Source organism: Macaca fascicularis, chromosome 16, assembly GCF_037993035.2.
Source record: "Macaca fascicularis isolate 582-1 chromosome 16, T2T-MFA8v1.1".
Lineage (NCBI taxonomy): Eukaryota > Metazoa > Chordata > Mammalia > Primates > Cercopithecidae > Macaca > Macaca fascicularis.
Genome location: NC_088390.1, coordinates 67,988,186 through 68,010,139, shown reverse-complemented (window position 1 = coordinate 68,010,139; position 21,954 = coordinate 67,988,186). Strand labels below are relative to the sequence as shown.

General features: G+C 42.8%; 1 protein-coding gene across 29 annotated transcripts in view; it reads right to left on the bottom strand.

Annotated features, from left to right (window-relative positions):
* LOC135967731 (leucine-rich repeat-containing protein 37A3-like) overlaps window positions 1-21,954 on the bottom strand; it is a 99,058-nt gene that overhangs the window by 21,741 nt on the left and 55,363 nt on the right. For 3 of the 29 annotated variants that reach the window (XR_012425996.1, XR_012425997.1, XM_074020037.1), the window contains exons 2-3: window positions 17,684-20,505; window positions 15,875-15,946 (exon numbers count right to left, since the gene is read on the bottom strand). The exons of 1 other annotated variant lie outside the window; for it this stretch is intronic. Coding sequence is in view for 16 of the 28 variants with exons in the window: in XM_074020037.1 (XP_073876138.1) it covers window positions 15,875-15,946; window positions 17,684-20,505 (2,894 nt within the window). In the remaining 12 variants the exon portion in view is untranslated. Of the gene's footprint in view, window positions 1-9,973; window positions 10,055-10,730; window positions 10,803-13,647; window positions 13,720-15,874; window positions 15,947-17,182; window positions 17,294-17,683; window positions 21,154-21,954 lie in introns of those variants that run through there. 25 more of the 29 variants (XR_012425994.1, XM_065531799.2, XR_012425995.1 and 22 more) reach the window with 19 other exon arrangements.

Genomic DNA, 21,954 nt, shown 5'->3' with positions numbered 1-21,954 from the left:
CCCGGCTGGCCTTCAACCTAGGCTGAAGCCATCCTCCCACCACAGCCTCCCAAAGTGCTAGGATGACAGGCGTGAGCCACTGTACTGCACAAATACAGAAGACCAAATTATTAAAATTAGGAATGAAAGAGGGAACATTACTATTGTTCTTAGAGACATAACAAGGATTATAATATGAATAAAAAGGATTATATATATAAATAATATATGCTAATAATTAGATAATCTGGATGAAATAGACACATTACCATAAAGATATAAACTACTGAAACTGACTTTAGAAAAAACAGAAAATCTGAATAGACAGACCTACGTCAAGTAAAGAGATTGAGGTAGTAATCAAAAAACCTTCCACAAAGAAAAGCTGAAGACCAGCAGGCAGCTTCACTGGTGAATCTACCAAATACTTAAAGAAGAATTAACACGGATCCTTCATAAAGTCTTTCAAAATATAGATGAGAAGAGAACATTTCCTAACTTATTCTATGAGGGTGATAGTACCCTGGTATCTAAACTAAAGACATCACACACAAAAAATTACAGACCAGTATTTCTTATGAATATAGATGGAAAAATGCTTGACAAAATCTGGCAAACCAAATTCAACAGAGTATTCTGTATTCATGGATCACATAATAATACCGCAATTCTCCAAATTGACCTATGGTTTCACTACAATTTTTTTTTTACTTAAAGTTTTCATTTATTGGCCAGGCATGCTGACTCACACCCGTAATCCCAGCACTTTGGGAGGCTGAAGCAAGCAGATCATCTGAGGTCAAGAGTTTGAGACCAGCCTGATCAACATGCTGAAACCCGTCTCCATTGGAGTCTCGCTCTATCGCCCAGGCTTGAGTGCAGTGGCGTGACCTTGGCTTACTGCAACCTCCACCTCCCGGGTTCAAGTGATTCTCCTGCCTCAGCCTCCCGAGTAGCTGGGATTATGGGCACCCACCACCAGACCCGCTAATTTTTGTACTTTTAGTAGACACAGGGTTTCACCATGTTGGCCAGGCTGGTCTCTAACTCCTGACCTCAGGCCATCCGCCTGCCTCGGCCTCCCAAAGTGCTGGTATTACAGGCGTGAACCACTGCGCCCTGCTAACACATCCTCTTTCTAAAAAGCTGCATATATTGCAAAGTATTGGAATAGGAATAACATAGCATTTAGGTTGGACATTTAGGTTGATTACATGTCTTTGCTATTGTCAGCACAATTCTTATCAAAATCCTAGCTGGCTTCTTTCCAGAAAGTGACAAGCTAGTTCTAAAATTCTATGGCAATTTAAGGCACCCAAAATAGCAAAATAATCTTGCAAAATAACAAAGTGGGAAGACTCAAATGTCCCAATTTCAAAACCCAAATCAAATCTACAGCAATCACAGTGTGATACTGGAATGTGGACAGACAAATAAATCAACAGAATAGAATTGACAACCCAGAAATAAACCCTCGCATTTATGGCAAATTGATTTTTGACAAGGGTGCTAAAACAATTCAATGTGGATAATTTTTTTTTTAAATGGTGGTGGAACAACTGAACATCTATGTGGCAAAATAATGAAGGTAGACCCCCTACACCTCACACGATTATAAAAATTAATGCAAAATATGTCAAATACCTAAATGTAAGAGCCAAAATGATAAGACTCTTAGACGAAAACATGGTTAGTAAATCTCATGACCCTAAATTAGACAACAGTTTTTTCTTCTCCAAACTGATTATTTTTCTTTTAAAACAATTTTGTCTTTTGAATTTAATGAACTATTACTAGCTGAAGGCAGCCTGACATGGTGAAAGGAATGTCAGACTGATGAAAGGTACACAGCCTGATTTAAAACCAAACCCTGAACCTTCTTAAAGAAGAATAAGACATTTTATACACAAACATGACACCAAAAGTACAAACAACCAAAAGAAAAATAAATTAGATTTTATGAAAATTAAAAACTTTTGTGCATCAAAGGACACTGTCAAGAAAGTCACAGAACTCACAGGATGAGAGAAAATACAGGCAAATTATCTGTTAAGGTCTAATATCCAGAGTGTCCCGAAGATATACCGAATTCCTGTAATTCAATAAAAAGACAAACAGGGAGAGGATTTGAATATTTCTTCAAAGAAGATACATAAATGGCCCATATGCACATAAAAAATGTTCAATGTCTTAAATCATTAGGGAAATATCCATCAAAAACCACAGCGAGATACTAGATACTACTTTACACTCACTGGGATGGCTATAATTTGAAGAGATAGAAAATGACAGTGTTGACAAAGACATGGAGAAACTGAAACCCTCAAACATTGCATGTGGAAGTGTAAAACTGAGCAGCCACTGTGGAAAACAGTTTGACAGGTCCTCAAAAAGTTAAACGTAGGAGCTGCCCTATGATCTAGCAATTCTGCTAGGGATGCACCCTAGAATTAAAAACATGTCCACACAAAAACGAGTACACGCATGTCCACAGCAGCATTATTCATAAATGCCAGAATAAAGTAGAAACAACCCAAATGTCCACTAAGTGATGAATGGATGAACTGATACAGTGATGGCTCCATACAATGGAATATCACTCAGCCTTGCAAAGGAATGATACATGCTGCAGCATGGGAGGACCTTAGAAACAACATGCTTTGTGAAAAGAAACCAGACACAGAAGGCCACATACTGTATGATTCATTTATATGAAAGATCTAGAATAGGCAAATCCACAGGGACTCAAAGTAGATTAGTACTTACCTGGACCTGAGGGAAGACAGCAATGGGGAGTGATGGCTAATGGGTACCATGTTTCTTTTCAGAAAGATGAAAATGTTCTGGGGTTAGATAATGGTGGTTGTTTGCCATACAACCTTGTGAATGTACTAACCACCACTGAATTGTCCACTTTCTAATACTGCGTTGATGGTATGTGGATCATGTCTCAATTTAACACAAAGAAGCATGTTGTATCGTATAGAACACCAGGTGCCAGGAGAACAAACATGCTGGCAGATGAAAAAAGAGGAGTGAAGACTCACTCTCCCTTGACCACGGTCAGAGTGAGTCAGTGGCGAGGCCGGGAGCCACACAGTCGTCCTGCCTTGTGATCCCCCTTCTCTTCCTATTCCAGATGGTTTTTCAGTGCCATTAACTTGTTCTGTAACACTAATATTCAATAAGATGATGTTACAAAGAGAAAGAAAGAATGTGAGTGCCACATGACTGGTTAAGTATGGATTCTCAAACTAGGGCTTTAAATACCCTTCGTACTTTTTTTTGGCATGAAAACCTGTAAGACCAATGGTGGGCTTTGTTCAAGTCGGCTACCCCCTCTTTCTCTATCTTCCCCTGCCCACTTTCCTCCCAGCTATTAAAAATGAATGTAGGCTGGGCACAGCAACTCAAGCCTGTATCTCAGCACTTTGGGAGGCCGAAGTAGAAGGACAGCTTGAGCCCAGGAGTTTGAGACTAGCCTGAATAACATAGTGAGACCCTGTTTCTATTAAAAAATAATAATAATAGGCCGGGCGCGGTGGCTCAAGCCTGTAATCCCAGCACTTTGGGAGGCCGAGATGGGCAGATCACGAGGTCAGAAGATCGAGACCATCCTGGCTAACACGGTGAAACCCCGTCTCTACTAAGAAATACAAAAAATAGCCGGGCGAGGTGGCAGCGCCTGTAGTCCCAGCTACTCGGGAGGCTGAGGCCGGAGAATGGCGTGAACCCGGGAGGCGGAGCTTGCAGTGAGCTGAGATCCGGCCACTGCACTCCAGCCTGGGCTACAGAGCGAGACTCCGTCTCAAAAAAAAAAAAAACAAAAAAACAAAAAAACAAAAAAAAATAATAATGACTACAAAGCAATATGTAGCCAAAACAACTTAGCCAAGTTTGTTATCTTTCCACCAAAATTATCTCACTCTCCAACCTTCCATCTTTCTTGACAGCTCATCCATAGCCTTAAGCTCAGCATTACCTCTGAAGTAGGAAGCTCTTCTCCAACTGACCTTAGGATGTTTGCATTTGTCCCTAATGAAATTAAAATATAGGGCCACTCGATATTCTCCTATATTTCTCCTGTTCTAAGGCATTCTTTTCTTGACTAAGGTGGTGCCTGGGCCATGGAGAGACTGAGTGGGAACTTGCTCAATGGCTGAAGTTTGAGGACTCTACAGCAACTCTTTTCCACAAACCAAATGATATGAATGTTTTTATTTATTTATATTTATGTTTCCACTTTTAAAAAGTCTTTAGTAGAGATCGGGGTCTCACTTTGTTACCCAGGCTGATCTTGAACTCCTGGGGCTCAAGCAATCCGCCCATCTTGGCCTCCTAAAATGCTGGGATTACCAGCGTGAGCCACAGCGCCTTAACTGTTTTTAGATTCACAGTAGATGATCATTTCCATTTCCGGTTCAAGTCTTTCATTTTACACATTAAACTAAGGTGCACTGACTCCCAGTCCATCGCCTTTTTGGTATCTTTATGGGAGTAAAATGTGGCAAGCTTTTTTTGGTCTCAAAGACAGTCTCAGAGTCAAAGTTTAAGAAGTATTGCTCTAAATAATTTTTTTAAATATGCCTTATTAGATTAGGAAAACTGAAATATTTTTGTACAAGCCTTTTACTGTAGAACAATGGGACAGAATAAAGGTAGCTCACAAAATAAGGGAACATTTCTTGCCTGTTTTCTATTTTTATTTTTTTCTCCAAATTCTTCTGTTCAGGTCCAGACAGATGGGCTACGTTTCCTTTCTATTAACTGAGGAGACAGAGATGAAAGGACTGGAGCATGTCATCACTGTCTTAAATGTACTGAAATCCTAACAGCGTTAGCTGAAAAAATGTCCAAAGCGGCCATGAAACCAAATTTAAATGACAAACTCCAAAATGATCTATGCTAGAATCCCAAGGCAGTCAGGGAAAACTGGTTCCATGGAGGAAGGTAGTCAAAGAAATAAGCAGATGACCTAGACCCTCATCCAATATGTGTGATGTACTTGGGGAGAAAGTAACCTCTTTACTCATCTATATAGGTTCATGGGTCATGAAAACACATGTCCCCACACCAAGCTGGTCAATACAAGACCTCGAACTGCATCACGTAAACCCTTTCTCAGGAGCAAAGTCTAGAGAATCTGAAATGGTGAGCTTTTTTTTTTTTTTTTGAGACGAAGTCTCACTCTGTTGCCCAGGCTGGAGTGCAATGGTGTGATCTTGGCTCACTGCCACCTCCACCTCCTGGATTCAAGTGATTCTCCTGCCTCAGCCTTCAGAGTAGCTGGGATTATAGTTGCCCGTCCCCATGCCCAGTTAGTTTTTGTATTTTTAGTAGAGACGGGGTTTTACCATGTTGGCCAGGCTGGTCTTGAACTCCTGAGCTCAAGTGATCCACCCACCTCGGCCTCCCAAAGTGCTGGGATTACAGGCATGAGCCACCATGCCGAGCTGTGAGCCTATATCTTAATCAAAGTCCTGAAAATAACCTTGAAGAAGACTCCCTGAAAATGAGGAACAACAGGAGAAGCAAGGGACCTGGAATCTGCAGACCTGGGTTGGAATTCTGGCTCTGTCACTTTCTGGTGAAGTGACTCGAGTAATGAACATGAGCCTTTCTGGGTAGCATTTACAGCACAAGGCAGTTTGAGGAAGCAATGAAAGAGCATGTGTATAGTGCCTAGCAATGCGCTGGACACAGTGCCGGTGCTCAGCCGTCATGTCACACCAGCACTGACTAGTGAGCATGAACCCTGGGGATGCCCAGAGCTGGTACGGCCAGGAGCTCCGGAAGCATGGGATTCTCAGAGGGAAACGGAGCTCACTGCTCTAAAAATCCTATTCAAGTTCGAAAGTAAGATACAATGCACACAAAGCCAAACTGACATCATTCAGCTCCTATTACAGGGGAACTAAGAGCTGCATCGAAAATTACTTGCAAAGTTTGTAAGTGGTTCTGCCATTTATTAGCCATGTGAACCTAAGCAAATTACCTAGCGTCTCTGAGTTTCAACTTCCTCATCTGCAAAATAGAAATGATGATAATAACTGCATTGCAAGAGTTGTTGGAAAAATGAAAGTGAGATATCATAGGAGGTAACACGTATGGAGCATTTACCATATGCCAAGCACTGTTCTAAGAACTTCGGACATGTTATCTCACTTGTATAAGTACTTAGGTGCCTACAACCTAAACAGGACCTAGTAAATGTAAGTACTGAAAAAATGCTATGGGGCAGAGGAAGAAATGCTGAGCTTTTGTGAGAAGAGAAGACAGCTTGTTACACAGGTGAGAAGAATAAGCTGCAGCTGAGAAGAAAAGTATAAGTTGCTACGTGTGACAATCTCAAGACTTTTAAACCATTACAAATTTAAACAGCCACCCTAAATCACCCCAAAGGACAGACGCCAGTTGTTCTTTTCATCTGTAATGTTTACGCCTCTCTGAATCCGAGAAGCAGCTGCCAGGGTTCCAATACATACCAAAGCATGATGACAACATCCTCAACTGCGCACACTTCTGTGCATCTACCGCTGTGTAAAGGAAGCTGATGTCAGTAGACTGGGGGGCACAACAAGCCATGTTTGTGAACGAAGCTCAATTTGCCATCACGGGGTGGCCACACCTACCTCACTAATATTCTAATAGTGGGATAAATAATTCAATAGGGATAAAGCCTGGATTTTGCTCTGATTCTCTCTTAGGGCTTACATTCTTGGCATGATATTGATGAGCCACAGACAAGCCAATATGTGAGTGTGCTCTATCGGAATAAAGTATAGCCTTTCTACACTGCAAAGTCATCCAGTTTCTAAAATTATTGTTAGAACCAATGAAGTGACTAAGAGAATTTTAAAAAATAAGCCATCAGTCTGGACCTGTGTATGGGAATGAAGGAGAAGCACTTTAAACTCAGGGAAAAAATATAAACTTACTTAACATTTAGAATTATCAACCATTGCTGCTTTTCCATAAACCATTTCATTCATGATTTCATCTGTAAGAGATAAGATTACTGCCCCCATTCAGAGGGGGACTTTGATAGCTGCCTGGTCCTTCTTGCTTGGATGCCCTGCAAATAAATGTCCTCCTTTCCCCAATGCAGAACCTCGATATGGGTGTTTGGCTTTACTGCGCTTGGGCCAGCAGAACCCAGTTAAGTCCACTAATAAGCTCTTGGTTTGTCTTTGAGATGGATTTCAGATTCAAAATGGACTGACCCTATCACACTGCTAACCTGGCCAGTCAGTATCAATAACATAGAGGCTTTATTCAAGAGATTTACTATGCTGTAACTATTGGAACCCAGGGATGATTTCAGGATTTTGTGGGGCCTGAACCTTATCTAGTCAAAACATAAATTATGAATACAAAAATTTCCAGGGGCCCTCCCAGGACCTTGGAAGGGCCTGTGCAAGTGAGAAGCTCTGAAGCTTAGGCTCTATTCAATTCATCATCCAGCAACCACAGCTGGGGCCTCTTTTTGTTGTTTGTTTTTTACAAACTTATGTAATGCCGGGAAATATATTGTTTCAACTTACAAACACCACAAAATGGTGTCATACTGGTCATAAAATTACTGGCACCTTCCCTTGGCAACTTGCCTTTGGAAAGAAATGCAATGGGCCTATAGGTCACATGTGCCAAATATGACTCTGCAGTGTAGCTTTGTTTACCAGAAAGATTTGACCCAAACAAAGGAGCCCAGCCCCTAACACACTTGGTGTGTTGAGACCCTTGTGCCAATCTCTGAAAGTAACTGTGACTTAGTTTGAAGGGTTCAGCTCTATTCTGTTTATATGAAATGAGTATTAATTTCCAGTATCAGCTGGCTCTGATTTTTTCATCACCATGAAGCAAATGCCCTTTTCTGTTAAGACGAACACAGAAACTCGAGATAAGCAAGTTAGTGTCTCCTCAAGTCTTTCTTACCCACCACCCATTCCTGCTTTGTCCTCTCCTGGTCACCCTGCTGTACAGATCCCCACATGGCTCTCGTATGTTTCCCATCAGCAGCCGCTTCCTCCTCGAGGAATGAAAGTCCCTTGGGGACAAAGTCCTCATCTTGGTGTGTCTTTGAGATGGATTTTTTACCCCTGGCGCTTAGTAGAGTACCTGGCACAAACGGACATGGCACTCAGTGAATGCTTTTGAGTGAATTCATTAATTTTTATCAACTGTGATTCCAGTGTTTTCCTGGCGTTTCCTACATAATTGTAGTGAAGCTGGCTAGATGATGATGATGATGATGATGATGATGATGATGATGATGATGATTTGAGACAGAGTCTCACTCTGTCGCCCCGGCTGCAGTGCAATAGTGCGATCTCGGCTACTGCAACCTCTGCCTCCTGGGTTCAAGTGATTCTCCTGCCTCAGCCTCCTGAGTAGCTGGGATTACAGGTGCCCAACAACATGCACAGCTAATTTTTGTATTTTTAGTAGAGACGGGGTTTCACCATGTTGGTCAGGCTGGTCTTGAACCCCTGACCTCAGGTGATCCACCCACCTCAGCCTTCCAAAGTGCTGGAATTACAGGCATGAGCCACCGCTCCTGGCCACCAGATTTTTATGAGGGACTCCCAGTGTTATAAAGTGCTTAGTAAAGGTGGTGAGTTTAAGCCATTTGTATTGATGCTCCCTAAACCTGTTGGTGGAGGGACCTAATGAGCCTGTTCTCTGGTGTGAGGGCAAAAGAGAAAGAGACCCTCAGTGTCCTTTTCCTAAGTCAGGCATCAGCAAATTAATGAGGACAGAGAGGAGCATCTGCAGAAACTGCTGCTCTAGTTTAGATACATCCTGAATGCCTCCCTCTACCTCAAAATGAACTGTGTGAAACTAGATTTCTGAACCACAAGAGAGGTGGAAAGTCTTTTCTAAAGTCAGATGTCGAGGAGAATCTTCACCTTGAGTCTAAAGTCCCCTTCAGGCCATTGAATATACCCACTCTGATTTGCTGGGTATGTTCTACAGAGAAATCATAGAATTTTTGCACTTATGGTAGAAGAGTAGTCAAGAACGTATATGGGATTAAGATAAAGTGATGTATTTTCTTTACAAAAAAATTTTTTTTGCACGATAGCTTAACATAAAAAGCATCTTGGCCAGACATGGTGGCTCACACCTGTAACCCCAGCACTTTGGGAGGCTGAGGTGGGCGGATCACCTGAGATCACTGGAGTTCAAGACCAGCCTGGTGGGCAGGTTGGAGTGCGGTGGCACAATCTCGGCTCACTGCAACTTTCACCTCCCAGGTTCAAGTCATTCTTGTGCCTTGGACTCCCGATAGCTGGGATCACAGGCGCCTGCCACCAAGACCTGCTAATTTTTGTATTTTTAGTAGAGACGGGGTTTTGCCATGTTGGCCAGGCTGGTCTCAAACTCCTGACCTCAAGTGATCCTCCCACCTTGGCCTCCGAAGGTACTGGGATTACAGGTGTGAGCTGCCACGCCCGGCCCTACACTTTGGATTTAACTTTGATTCCTGCTCATATGCAGAGTTTCTAACTGCTTAAATGTCTGCAACATTTAGCTGCAAGGAAGGAAGCTTAACACAAAGTCCTCCAGGGAGCAAAAAACTGCACCACCACACCCGGCTAATTTTCTTGTATTTTTAGTAGTTACAGGGTTTCACTATGTTGGCCAGGCTGGTGTTGAATTCCTGACCTCAGGTGATCTGCCTGCCTTGGCTCCCAAAGTTCTAGGATTACAGGCCTGAGCCCAGCAAAAAGACTAAGTTGAGGGTCACTTCTTTGAAGCCTTTTCTTGCCCATGCATAGGTCAGAACTAGGACAAGCAGAGCAGGTCATATATAAGCTATGTACGTCTCTTGGCCTCTTTGTACCTTAGTTTCCCCATTTGAGAAAAATGAATGGATCTTAAGACATACTTTTCAGAGTTCATAATGTGCTTATACAGAGCTAACCAATAATTGTATGAGTTTTTATACATAAATAGTTCTTTACATGTATTCATCTTCTATTTCACTTACAACTTGTATAAAAACTGCATTCCATGCCAGGCCTGAAATGTTCCAAAGCTCAGTTCTGTGAGTAAATTGCAACCAAGATTTCTAAAAAAAAAAAAAAAAAACAAACAAACAAAAACACACACAAGCCAAAGGAAAAAAAAAATTATTTCAGAACATTTATCATTTGCCATGATTCTAATTTACATAGGATGGAACATAACCTCAATACTTCCTGTACGCACTAAGGAAATCTCACTGTGGAAGATTCTGGCTTATGATTTATACTTTAATATTGCACATGTGGTGCATTAGCTACAAAACAGTGAATGCTCAGTAAATACCTGTGTGAAGTGATCTTTATTTCTCTAGAACAGGATTTCACAACTTCAGTGCCATCGACATTTTGGACTCTATAACTCTTTGCCGTGGGGGTTTGTTTTATACCTTGGAGGATGTTGAGCAGCATCTCTGGCCTTTGCCCACCAGATGCCAGGAGCACACCCACAGTTTTGTCAACCAAAACTGTCTCTGGACATTACCAAATGCCACCTGAGTACAAAATCACACCAGCTGAGAACCACTGCTCTCTGATGATTCACTATGATCTGTGTCATAATTCTCACACTAATCCTTGCTAGAGACAAAAAGGATTTGCTCTATAATTTTAGTAGCTTTCTACTGGTAAAACTTTAATCATATTTCAAAATGAATAGCAAAGAGGTTTATAATTAAGTTTTATAAAAATTCCAAATGTAATAAAGTTATATTTGTAACTTACATAAACTGCAAAAATGGTAGTGGTTCAAATGTACGTCTTTCAATAGACTGTATTTTATTGCAGGATAAATCTCTAGGAAAAGCAAAAGGAAAATATCGCCTTGATTAGTTATTAAATGTCGACTAGTATGAATAATAGCAATAGTGTAGAATAACATTGAATACACATTTTTCATCTCAACTCTAAACGTTTGGACTTCTATTTGAACTTTCCAGAGCCCCTAACCCTGCCCATACCTCTCCTAGAGTCTCACATTCATGGTTTTAATAAATATACAACTTAATAGATTTTGGAACTAATTTTTCCTGAGAGCAGTAGACTTGATTAGATGCCCTTTAGTAGTCTCATCAAATCCTAGATTATGAGCTCAAAGTTTTTATCTCTATATATAATTTCTAATATTAAAAAAAATAGTCGGGCCGGGCATGGTGGCTCACGTCTGTAATCCCAGCACTTTGGGAGGCCAAGGCTGGCGGATCCTGAGGTCAGGAGATTGAAACCATCCTGGCTAACATGGTGAAACCCCGTCCCTACTAAAAAATACAAAAAATTAGCTGGGTCTGATGGCAGGCACCTGTAGTACCAGCTGCTTGGGAGGTTGAGGCAGGAAAAAGGCATAAACCCGGGAGTTGGAGCTTGCAGTGAGCCGAGACTGCACCACTGCACTCCAGCCTGGGCAGCAGAGCGAGACTCCATATCAAAAAAAAAATAGCCTCACATTTATACACCTTCCTAGTTTAGGTCTGTTTTCCTAAGCCAGTTCAATATCAGAAGAAATAAAGGACATCCTTTCACATCATTTGAAAGGAAATTACCCCTTTACCTAATACATAACTTTGAACTAATTCAAATCATATTAATAGAATTTCTATCATAATAGAAATTCATTTTTGGTTTTATATTGCTTTATATTTCATGAAAGCAATTTCTTCAGTTACACAGTGATGGGACTGGTCCCTCCCTCTTTACCTGGATGGTGTAACGCTGTCTGGCTGATGTCTCCATCTCTAGTCTCTCCCTTCCTAAACTATCCTGCACACAGTCATCAGATAAACTCTCCACAAGTGGTTTGCAAAGACCAGCATTTCCTGGGAAATTATTGAAGATGCAAATTCTTGGTCCCACTCTAGACCAACTGAATCAGTAACCACGAGGGCGGAGTCTGGAACTGAGTTCTAACGCGCCCTCTCAGGGATTGTGATGCAGATCTATCTACAGCACTGCTGCGGTAACACGGTTCCCCATGATGGCTCCTCAGCAGGGCATTCAAAGCCCTAGAAGATCTGGCTCCAATTTCCTACTCTCCCTCCTTGTACTCTACAGGTACTCATGGTATTCCTGGAATACTTTCCTGTGTTTTGCCCTTCTTCCCTTTTCCTTTTGCAAGTTGAGATTATTTTCCCCAAGATGTCTGTCTGATATTACACAATGGCCCTTCAAAGTCCTATTTCAAATGGCATTGTTCTAGTAACATCCTCCTGGGTCCAGATTGAAGGCATTTTCCCCTCTTCTGTGCTCCAGAAATAATTTATCCCTCCTATGCTGCAGAAACAATATATCCCTCCTAGTGCCCACACCCATTTGTTCTTTTTAATGTAGTTATTTTTTTATCCCATTTCTTCTGAGCATAAACTCCTTGCAAGCATGGACTAGGTCTTGCTCATCTGCATCACCCACCATGTTTAAAACTGACACTTGGAAATAAAGCAAATTCAAATATTTGTAAAATAAATGAATAGCTGGGGGAGTGAGTAGAAGGAAAATGACTATTTTAAAGGAAATGTAGTTTTATCATTTCATGGCCTCTGTAGCACTTTGGCATCCACTTGAGGGTCTTTACACTCACTTTCCTTAATCCTTCTACATTGAAAGAATCTGTTTGCACAAAGAGCATCACTAATGAGCTTAACAAGGATTAATGACATACACACTTCTCTGACTGTGTGCAGGATAGTTTAGGAAGGGAGACAAAGGATAGGAATCAAGCTTTCATAGCAATGAACATAGTATCTTCTTGTCTCTAAACAGACAGAAATACTATGCGGGTATCCCTTTCTTGGTAACAGGGCTGGGGAGATAGTTATTTTGTAATTAGTGAAGAGTTAGGGGCATTTCTGGTATACTTCTGAGTGTAAACATTTCTAGCTCTACCACTTAACCACCATTTTAAACATCTGTTTTCATATAACAATTCCTGAAATGAAATCCTTAATACCAGTCTATTCTCTTGGGGGCTTAATATTCTTGATAATATTATCTATATAATTCAGCTGATTTTTAATATTTAAATATTAATTTAATTCCCCTTAAATTACCAAAAAATTCTGGATTAATGATGTACAAATGAATGTAGATGGTCTGTATCTTCTCCTTTAGGCAACAATCTGAAGTTAACTTTAATTCCTTTCATCCTACTCAACCAACTTTTTCAAATCTCTTTTTTGTGAAGGTCAGACAGTAAATATTTTAGGCTTTCTGGGCCACATGTGATCTCTCTCACATATTTCTCTTTGGTTCTTTTCTTTTTCTTTCACAGTCCTTTAAAAATGCAAAAATCTTAACTTAATGGGCTATTTAAAAATAGACCATACATTAGATTTTATCTATTGGTTGTAGACTGAATAGAAGAAGATGGTGTGTGAACACTTATAAAACAAGGTTCATACGGGTGTCAGTCACTGCTCAGATCTTCTTACCATGTGACATTTTTTTCTGTCTGTATTTTGTCTATGGAATTAAAAAACTAAAAATGCATAGGAGGTAACTAATGCTAGAGATGGGCTGAGACTCTATACAAACTTACAGAATTGCAGAATTTTGTTGCTGGAAGAAATCTTAGAGATTATCTAATTTGAACCCCTTATTCATTTTACAGATTATATGACTAAAAACTCATAAATGTGATTAACTAACTTACAAATACTGGAGGGATAGCAGGCCTTCAAATGAATCCTTATGTAATTCAGTCAAATAATTTTCATTGAGAATTCTGGAAAATGAACAAGTTATTTCTAGATTAAAATGCAAAGTACAACTATTTGCCGCACAGGACTATGTCCTGCATGTGGGGGAAAGCTGGGTCATGATCATTTTAAGACGGTGGTATCTGCTCTGCTTTCATTTCATTTCATTTCATTTTCATTTCAAAACTAAATAAAGCAATTCTCCTGCCTCAGCTTCCCAAGTAGATGGGATCACAGGCACCCACCACCAAGCTTGGCTAATTTTTGTATTTTTAGTAGAGACGGGTTTTTGCCCCATAGGCCAGGCTGGTCTCAAACTCCTGACCTAAGGTGATCCGCCGACCTCGGCCTCCCAAGGTGCTGGGATTACAGGCATGACCCACCGCGCCTAGCATGTGTTTTATTTTTAATTTAGAACTCATGCAGGCCGGGCGTGGTGGCTCACGCCTGTAATCCCCGCACTTTGGGAGGCTGAGGCGGGCGGATCACGAGGTCAGGAGATCGAGACCAGCCTGGCTAACACGGTGAAACCCCGTCTCTACTAAAAAATACAAAAAATTAGCCGGGCGCAGTGGCAGGCGCCTGCAGTCCCAGCTACTCGGGAGGCTGAGGCAGGAGAATGGCGCGAACCCGGGAGGCGGAGCTTGCAGTGAGCCGAGATGGTGCCACTGCACTCCAGCCTGGGCGACAGAGTGAAGACTCCGCCTCAAAAAAAAAAAAAAAAAAAAAAAAAGAACTCATGCATGACTTGTCTATATACGTTGAACTAATGATGTGACACACAAACTGTTGTGAAAAATGCCAGTTACTTCGAATGTAAGCATTTTTTCCAAAATTATTTGTGTCTAAACCAGTTCTTTCTACAAATCAGTAAGAAAATTATAAAACGATTCAAAAGGAGAATGAACAAAGGCCAGAAAACTCAGAGAAGAAACACAAATGCTCTATAAACATATAAAGACATTTAATTAAATTCATGAGTAATCAGAAAAATTCAAATTTAGATGGAATCCCTTTTATTCATGCATAACTTCAACAAAAAGTTGGAGAATACCCAGTGGTGAAAGGTGTGGGGATATGAATGCTGTCATCTTCTCCTGACAATAGAGTAAGTTGGGACATTTTTGAGGGCAATTAAAATTTTATATCTACATAGTCTTCACCCCAACAATTCCATTTCTAGATATCTATTCTACAGGAATACTTGCCCATGTTGACAAAGAAGCATGTACAGGGATTTCATTTCAGCAATGTATGTAACAATAAAACTAAACTAAGCATTCATCAATGGGGGAATTATTAAATAAACTAGGATGCATCCAGACTATGGATGATGCAGGAGTTTAAATGAATGGGGTCACCCTCTGAGTACTGGGAAGGAAACAAATCTAAGGCATATTATGAAGTGAAAGAATCAAGTTGCAAGATGTTACCATTTATGTAAATAAAAAAAAATTTTAAAACCACACAACAAATCTATTTTGCTTTCTGTAAATATGTATGTAGGCAAATGGGAAAAAGTCTGGAAGGATGTACACTAAATGCAGAGTAGCACTGCCTCAGGGATGAGGGAGTAGGGCACAAGGAGGGTTTTTGTTATACCTGTTACTACATTTTTATACATTAAAAATAGAATCATGGACCAGGGGTGGTGGCTCACGCCTGTAATATGAGCACTTTAAGAGGTCAAGTGGGAGGATCACTTGAGCCAAGGAGTTCAAGATCAGACTAAGCAACATAGGAAGACCCTGTCTCTACAAAAAAAATACAAAATTAGGTGGGCGTGGTGGCATGCACCTGTGGTCCCAGCTACTTGGGAGGCTGAGGTGGGAGGATCACTTGAGCCTGGGAGGTGAAGGCTGCAGTGAGATGTGATTGTGCCACTGCACTCCAGCCCGGGGACAAATTAAAACCCTGTCTCTGAAAAAAAAAAAAAAAAAAAAAAAAGAGGACAAAAAGGAATATAACCATGTATTATTTGTGTGATAGAAAATAAATTTAAATTGCCTCTTATTTTAAAGAGAGCCTACCAAATTTAATTTTTAAATAATCATAGGATTGCCATCAACAGTGGCTGATTTCGGGTATGAAGGAGAAATTTCTCAGACCTCAAAATTCTGGACCAAGAAGGATCTTACAATGCAGTTAGTTTTTTGTCAAATTTGGAGAGAATATACTCACAGTTTCTCGGTCCAAATGTATGCTTTCCATACATTTCCATCAATGTACGAAATATAGTTTCCTTGGAAATTTCTGTGAAGAAACACAGTTTATATCCTTGAATAGGTAGGACAAAAATGAACAGGATAAATAAAAGAATCATGGCAACCTTGTTGGGGATATTCAGTTACAGAAAATAACACCTGCTTTCTTATTTCCAGAGCTATCAGCTTCCCAGTTTGCACAATTCACCAAGAAACAATGCGGGGCCACTGGCACAAATGATGAGGCATCTCCTGGAAGCTTAACTTCCTATCCGTCCCATCTCTTGGACAAACAGTGCCAGTTAATTACTTTGAATGTAAGTATTTTATCCAAAAGCACTTATGTGTTTAAACAAACTCCTACAAATCAACACAAAAATGGTAAATAATTCAACAGAAAAATGGGCAAAAGCTTATCACTATCAATAAATAAGCAGAAAGAAACCCTATGCCAGGTAGCACCAAAGCTTTGCCCTCTGCTGAAACATCCTAGGCTTTTTCTTTCCACTCTTATTACAACCGACCTCATTTGGCCCCTTCACACTTTACTCCTACGTTTTGCGAGACCTTTCTATTCTGTCTCCCTGAAATAAGCTTTTCCTTTTGGGCACTCTACATATGGATTCTAAAATAATCCTTTGCATGTCTACACTTGAACGTAAAGCAAAAAATATATAATAAAATAAAATAATCCTCCTATTTTAATCATTTAATCTCTCTTGCTTGGAAACTTTCAATGGCTTTCCATACCTCACTGTGTAACTTTCAAACGCCTATAGCTGATAGTCAAGGTTTTACATAATCACATCTTCACTGTTCCCTCACCTAATTCTTTGCAGCCAGAATGGTCTACTAAATTCCAACCATACCTGTAGCCATGCCTTTGCCTAGACTGTACTCCTATTTTTTTTCTATTTAACAAATTATAGTTACTCTTTAAGACCCAAGTAAAATTTTAGCTTATCCATGTAGCTTTCCCTGATCTCCACACAGGATCACAGATTCTGGCAAATTCTAGCACCCATGGTCTGCATTATCTTTTAGTACTTAATTATATATACCTCCCTTTTTATGCCTATTCTCTTTCTTCCCTCCTATCATTTTCATGTTCTGGAGACAGTAGCATACTTGACCCTGGGTTTGACACACAACGAGTGCTACATATAGAAACCTAGGGACAACGATGAGTTCTGCACAAAACTAAAGGACTCTCAAGTAATCATGTTAACAGCCAACACTCCTACATATGCTAGGCACTGATGAAGTGTTTCATATATTCACTCACCTACATTTCACAACAATCCTATGAAATGGGAACTGGCATAACCCCCAGTTGAAAGGTGAGGAAATTGAGTCACAGAGCAGAATAACTTGCTCTGGGTCACCAACCTAATAAATAGACCTGGGTTCAACCCCAGGCAGCCTGGCTCCGGAATCAACTCTTAACCACTTAGAGCCTCATCACTGAGATCGGGAGAGGGACAGGCTGCTGTAAAGAGGGTGAAGCAAAAATGGGAGGAGCGCGGCGGTTAAGCAATGATGTGATGGAGCTAAATAAACATGGATGAGAAAACGAGTAAAAGGCTAGAGTAAAAGTTAAAGACTGGAGAAGGGGCCTAACATTAAAGGAGAATGAGGAGAAAGGAGAATTGACAAGCATAGGTGAAAGCAGAAAGTCAGTTGTCAGGATGGCTTGGGGAGATAAAGAAAGCCCAGGAAGGCCTCCAGGAAAAGGCTGCCACGTCAGGCAGGACACAGAGGACAATTGGGGAAAGGTGATCCTTACAAGATGGTGAAGGTGCCATTGTAGGCGTTGGGCTCTGGCACAGGTACTTGGCGGAGCCTCTGCTTTGGGCTGAGATCAATACATGACAGTGTCTCATCTCCGCAGGTACAGAGCTCACATATGTTGGTGCTTGTGGAGGCCTTCTGTCCCTCTGGTGCAGTTAAAGTCTTATTTTGGGCATAACTTACAGACTGCACCAATGAATTTTGAGTAGGTTCTAGTTCAGTACGTGGAACTGTGACTTCAGTCAGTTTTCGATGCAGAGTCTGAACCTGGTCTGGACGAGGAGCTGTAGTCGTCTCCAGGGCTGTAGAATGTCCAGTCTCTGTAGTGGGCTCTGGAGTTACAGCAAGCCCCGGGTCTGGAGGCTGAGTTGAGGTCTCCTCTGTGGTTGGAGATGGTTTAACCTCTGTAGTAGGTTCTGTAGTTATGGTAAGCTCCAGGGCCAGAGGTTGAACTGTGACTTGAGTCAGGTGTGAATGCTGAGCCTGACCCTTGTCTGAAGGTGAAAGTGTCACCTCAGGGTGTTCTGGAGGAGGAGCTGTAGTCGTCAGGGTTGTTGAGGGTTCAACCTCTGTCGTGGATTCTGGAGTGCTGGTAAACCCTAGGTCCAAAGGTTGAACTGTGGCTTGAGTCAGGTGTGAATGCTGAGCCTGACCTTTGCCTGAAGGTGAAAGTGTCACCTCAGGGTGTTCTGGAGGAGGAGCTGTAGTCATCAGGGCTGTAGAAGGTTCAACCTCTGTCGTGGATTCTGGAGTGCTGGTAAACCCCAGATCCAAGGGTGGAACTGTGGCTTGAGTCAGGTGTGAATACTGAGTCTGAACCTGGTCTGGATGTGGAAGTGTCACCTTAGGATGCTCTGGAGGAACTAGAGTCTTCTTCAGGGCTGTAGAAGGTACAACCTCCGTAGTGGGTTCTGGAGTGATGGTAAGTCTCAGGTCCAAAGGTTGAACTGTGACGCTGGGTGACATTGGATGCTGAGCTTCATCCAGACCTACTGTTGGAATTGCTACCTCTTGATATACTCGAAGTTGGGGTACAACTTTCTTAGGAGGCTGAGTTGGGGTCTCCTGCATGGTTGGAGAAAGTTCAACCTCTGTCGTGGATTCTGGAGTGCTGGTAAACTCCAGGTCCAAAGGTTGAACTGTGGCTTGAGTCAGGTGTGAATACTGAGTCTGAACCTGGTCTGGATGTGGAAGTGTCACCTTAAGTTGCTTTGGAGGAACGAAAGTCATCTTCAGAGGTGTAGAATGTCCAACCTCTGTAGTGGGTTCTGGAGTGATGGTAAGCCCCAGGTCCAAAGGTTGAACTGTGGCTTGAGTCAGGTTTGAATGCTCTGGAGGTTGAGCTACAACTACATTAGGGAGCTCTGGAGTCTGAGCTGGGGCCTCCTGCTGGGTTAGAGAAGACTCACCCTCCTCAGCGGTCTGTGGATGCTCAGCTGCAGCCTCCTGCTGGGTTGGAGAGGGGTTCTCATTATTAACAGGTTCCGGAGATTGAACTGAAGTCTCCTGTTGAATTGCTAAAGGTCCAGCCTCTTCCAGTGACTCTGGAGGCAGAGGTGGGCCCCCGTGCTGGATGGCGAGAGGTTCTACATCATTACCTGGCCCTGAGAGCTGAGCTGTAGCCTCCTGGGGGATTGGAGAAGTTCCCACCTCTGCACTAGGCTCTGTTGCTATGGTGAGCTGCACATCTGGAGGCTTAACAGAGACACTGGACAAATCTGAATGCTGAGTCTGATGGTGACCAGGAGGTGAAACTGTGACTTCATGATGTTCTGGAGGCTGAGCTGGGGCCTCCTGCTGGGCTGGAGAAGATTCAACCTCCCCAGAAGACTCAGAAGGCTGAGCTGGCTGCTCCTGCTCACTGGGGGAAAGTTCAGCCTCTATAGGAGGACCTGGAGGCTCAGTTGGGGGCTCCTGTTGGGTTGCAGAAGGTTCCGCCTCCTCTGGAAACTGAACTGGGGCCTCCTGCTGGGCTTGGGAAGATTCTGTCTCGTTTTCAGCCTCTGAAGTTATGGTAACCTCCACATCTGCAGGTTTAACTGTAATGTTGGGCAAGTTATAATGAGCTTGATCCTCACCTAGAGGCTGAACTGTCACCTCACGATTCGGTAGAGTTAGACTCTCCATAGAGGATGCTGGAGGCAGAGCTGGGGCCTCCTGCTGGGTGGAAGAAGGTTCTTCCTCCTCAGGGAGCTGTGGAAACTGCCCTGGGGCTTCTTGCCGGAATGAAGAGGACTGGATGTCTTCAAGGGTCTCTGGATTTTGAGTTTCCGGCTCTAGATGGAATTGAGAAAGTCCAACTCGCTCAGGGGGCCCTGGAGGCTCATCTGAGTTCACCCGGAGTTCTGGAGGCAGGCTGCCGGGATACAGTGTGTCCATACTCGAATATTCATCCTGCAAAGTCTGTTTCTCACGCTGAGGTTTGGATAATCGGTGTGGAATTCCAACAATCTCAGCAAGGCTCCAACGCTCAGCTAGATCTTTCTTCAGGTTCTTGGGCGAAACAATAAATGTGGTTGGTTTTGAAATCTTACTGTCTAGCGGAACAAGTATTTCATCTGCCTGATGGCCTGCAGCCCGATCTAGATCTGCAGTTGGAACCTTACTTTTGAGGCGAGGAAGCTGAACTAGGGTCTGGTTCTGATCCCCGTCCAGCAGTGGGACCACCTCTGGGAGCCTTTCTTCCGGAGTCAGCTTGTCATTTAAATCCTGGTGTGCAGCGGAGAACTGCTCTGGCCCCAGGGGCAGCTCTTCAGCTGAATCTGTGTCCAGGAATGGAACCAAATTTTCAGTCGATTCCCGGGGTGGGGCTGACATCTGCGAGGAAGCAGAGGGCCCCAGGTAATCAAAGTCCCCGGGGTCTGCCGGGGGAGTGGGCGCATGGGGAGATTCCCATGGGAGATGGGAGGAGCGGGAAGACTGGGGCTCAGGCGGCCCCAGGGGGTTAGAGGTCAGCTGGAGCGGGTCCTTGACCCACTCCAGAGGCTGAGCCTCCTTGACTAGTAGACACAATAATTGCCACGTGAGGAGGGGCCATGGGCCCCAGAAACGCAGCTGGGACATGATACAGGCTGGCGCCGCGCATTGAGCGGGAGCCATTCTGGCAGCCCTGAGAGGCTCCTGCCCCTTATAAGCGTGAGCCCCGCCCTGTGTTTATGACACCTTTATTTATGCCACAGATCTGTTCCATGTCACCAGGGCACTCTTATGTCACAAGCAGCCTTCCCACCCTGCCTGGCCGGAACACCCCTCCCCTCCCCTTAGTGAGGAAGGATTTGGTCCATAGACCCAGGTGGTCCCACGACTCCAGCGGCCTGCTGTGGTGTTGTGGGGTGGGGTGGTGTGGGATGGGGGCGCGGCAGAGCTTCCCAAGGAAGAAGTGCTAGTCCAGTTCTGGTAGCCTGAATTCTTCCTCCTTCAAGGTGAAATTCGAGAATACTCTTCCTTCCAGGGAGAGCAACTGACCTGCAAAATGGGTGCCAGTTAGGGTGGCAGGCACCACGCACATGACAGTCATTTAGGCTGAACTGTCATCCTGCCTTGACTCAACACAGCCATTACCCTAGAAGTTACAGCGCCACCTTTCAGAGATCTACCCTGTGTGCACACATGGAGAAGAGGCTTAGGTTGTTAAAGTCAACATGTTAAATAATTTCCTGAAATTCGACTATAACTAGGACCCAGCTGACTTCCCCCACAGCCATTCTTACCTATTTTATTACTGTCTGGCACAATTATCAGCATGTAAACTCCAAGATGTTTCATCTTATTCCAGTGCCTAGCAGAGGCATAGGGTGCATAGTGATGGTTTTTAAATTGAAGGGGGGCCGTGCACAGTGGCTCACACCCATAATCCCAGAACTCTGGGAGGCCAAGGTGAGTGGATCACTGAGGTCAGAAGTTCGAGACCAGACTGACTAACATGGTGAAACTCCATCTGTACTAAAAATACAAAATTAGCCAGGTGTGGTGGTGCATACCTGTAATCTCAGCTACTCGGGAGGCTGAAGCAGGACAATCGCTTGAACCTGGGAGGCAGAGGTTGCAGTGAGCCGAGATCACAACATTGCATTCCAGCCTTGGCAACAGGAGAGAAACTCCGTCTCAAAAAACTAAACTAAAATTGAAGAGATTCCAAGATTCGCCTCATTTAGGCATGGATCTATTGTTATAATCAGATTCCTGAAATCAGTGCTGACTTCCTCTAATATTTCACAGGAAGCTAGACTTCTTAAAGCTTAAAGCTTCCTTGGTGGGTTTTATTTA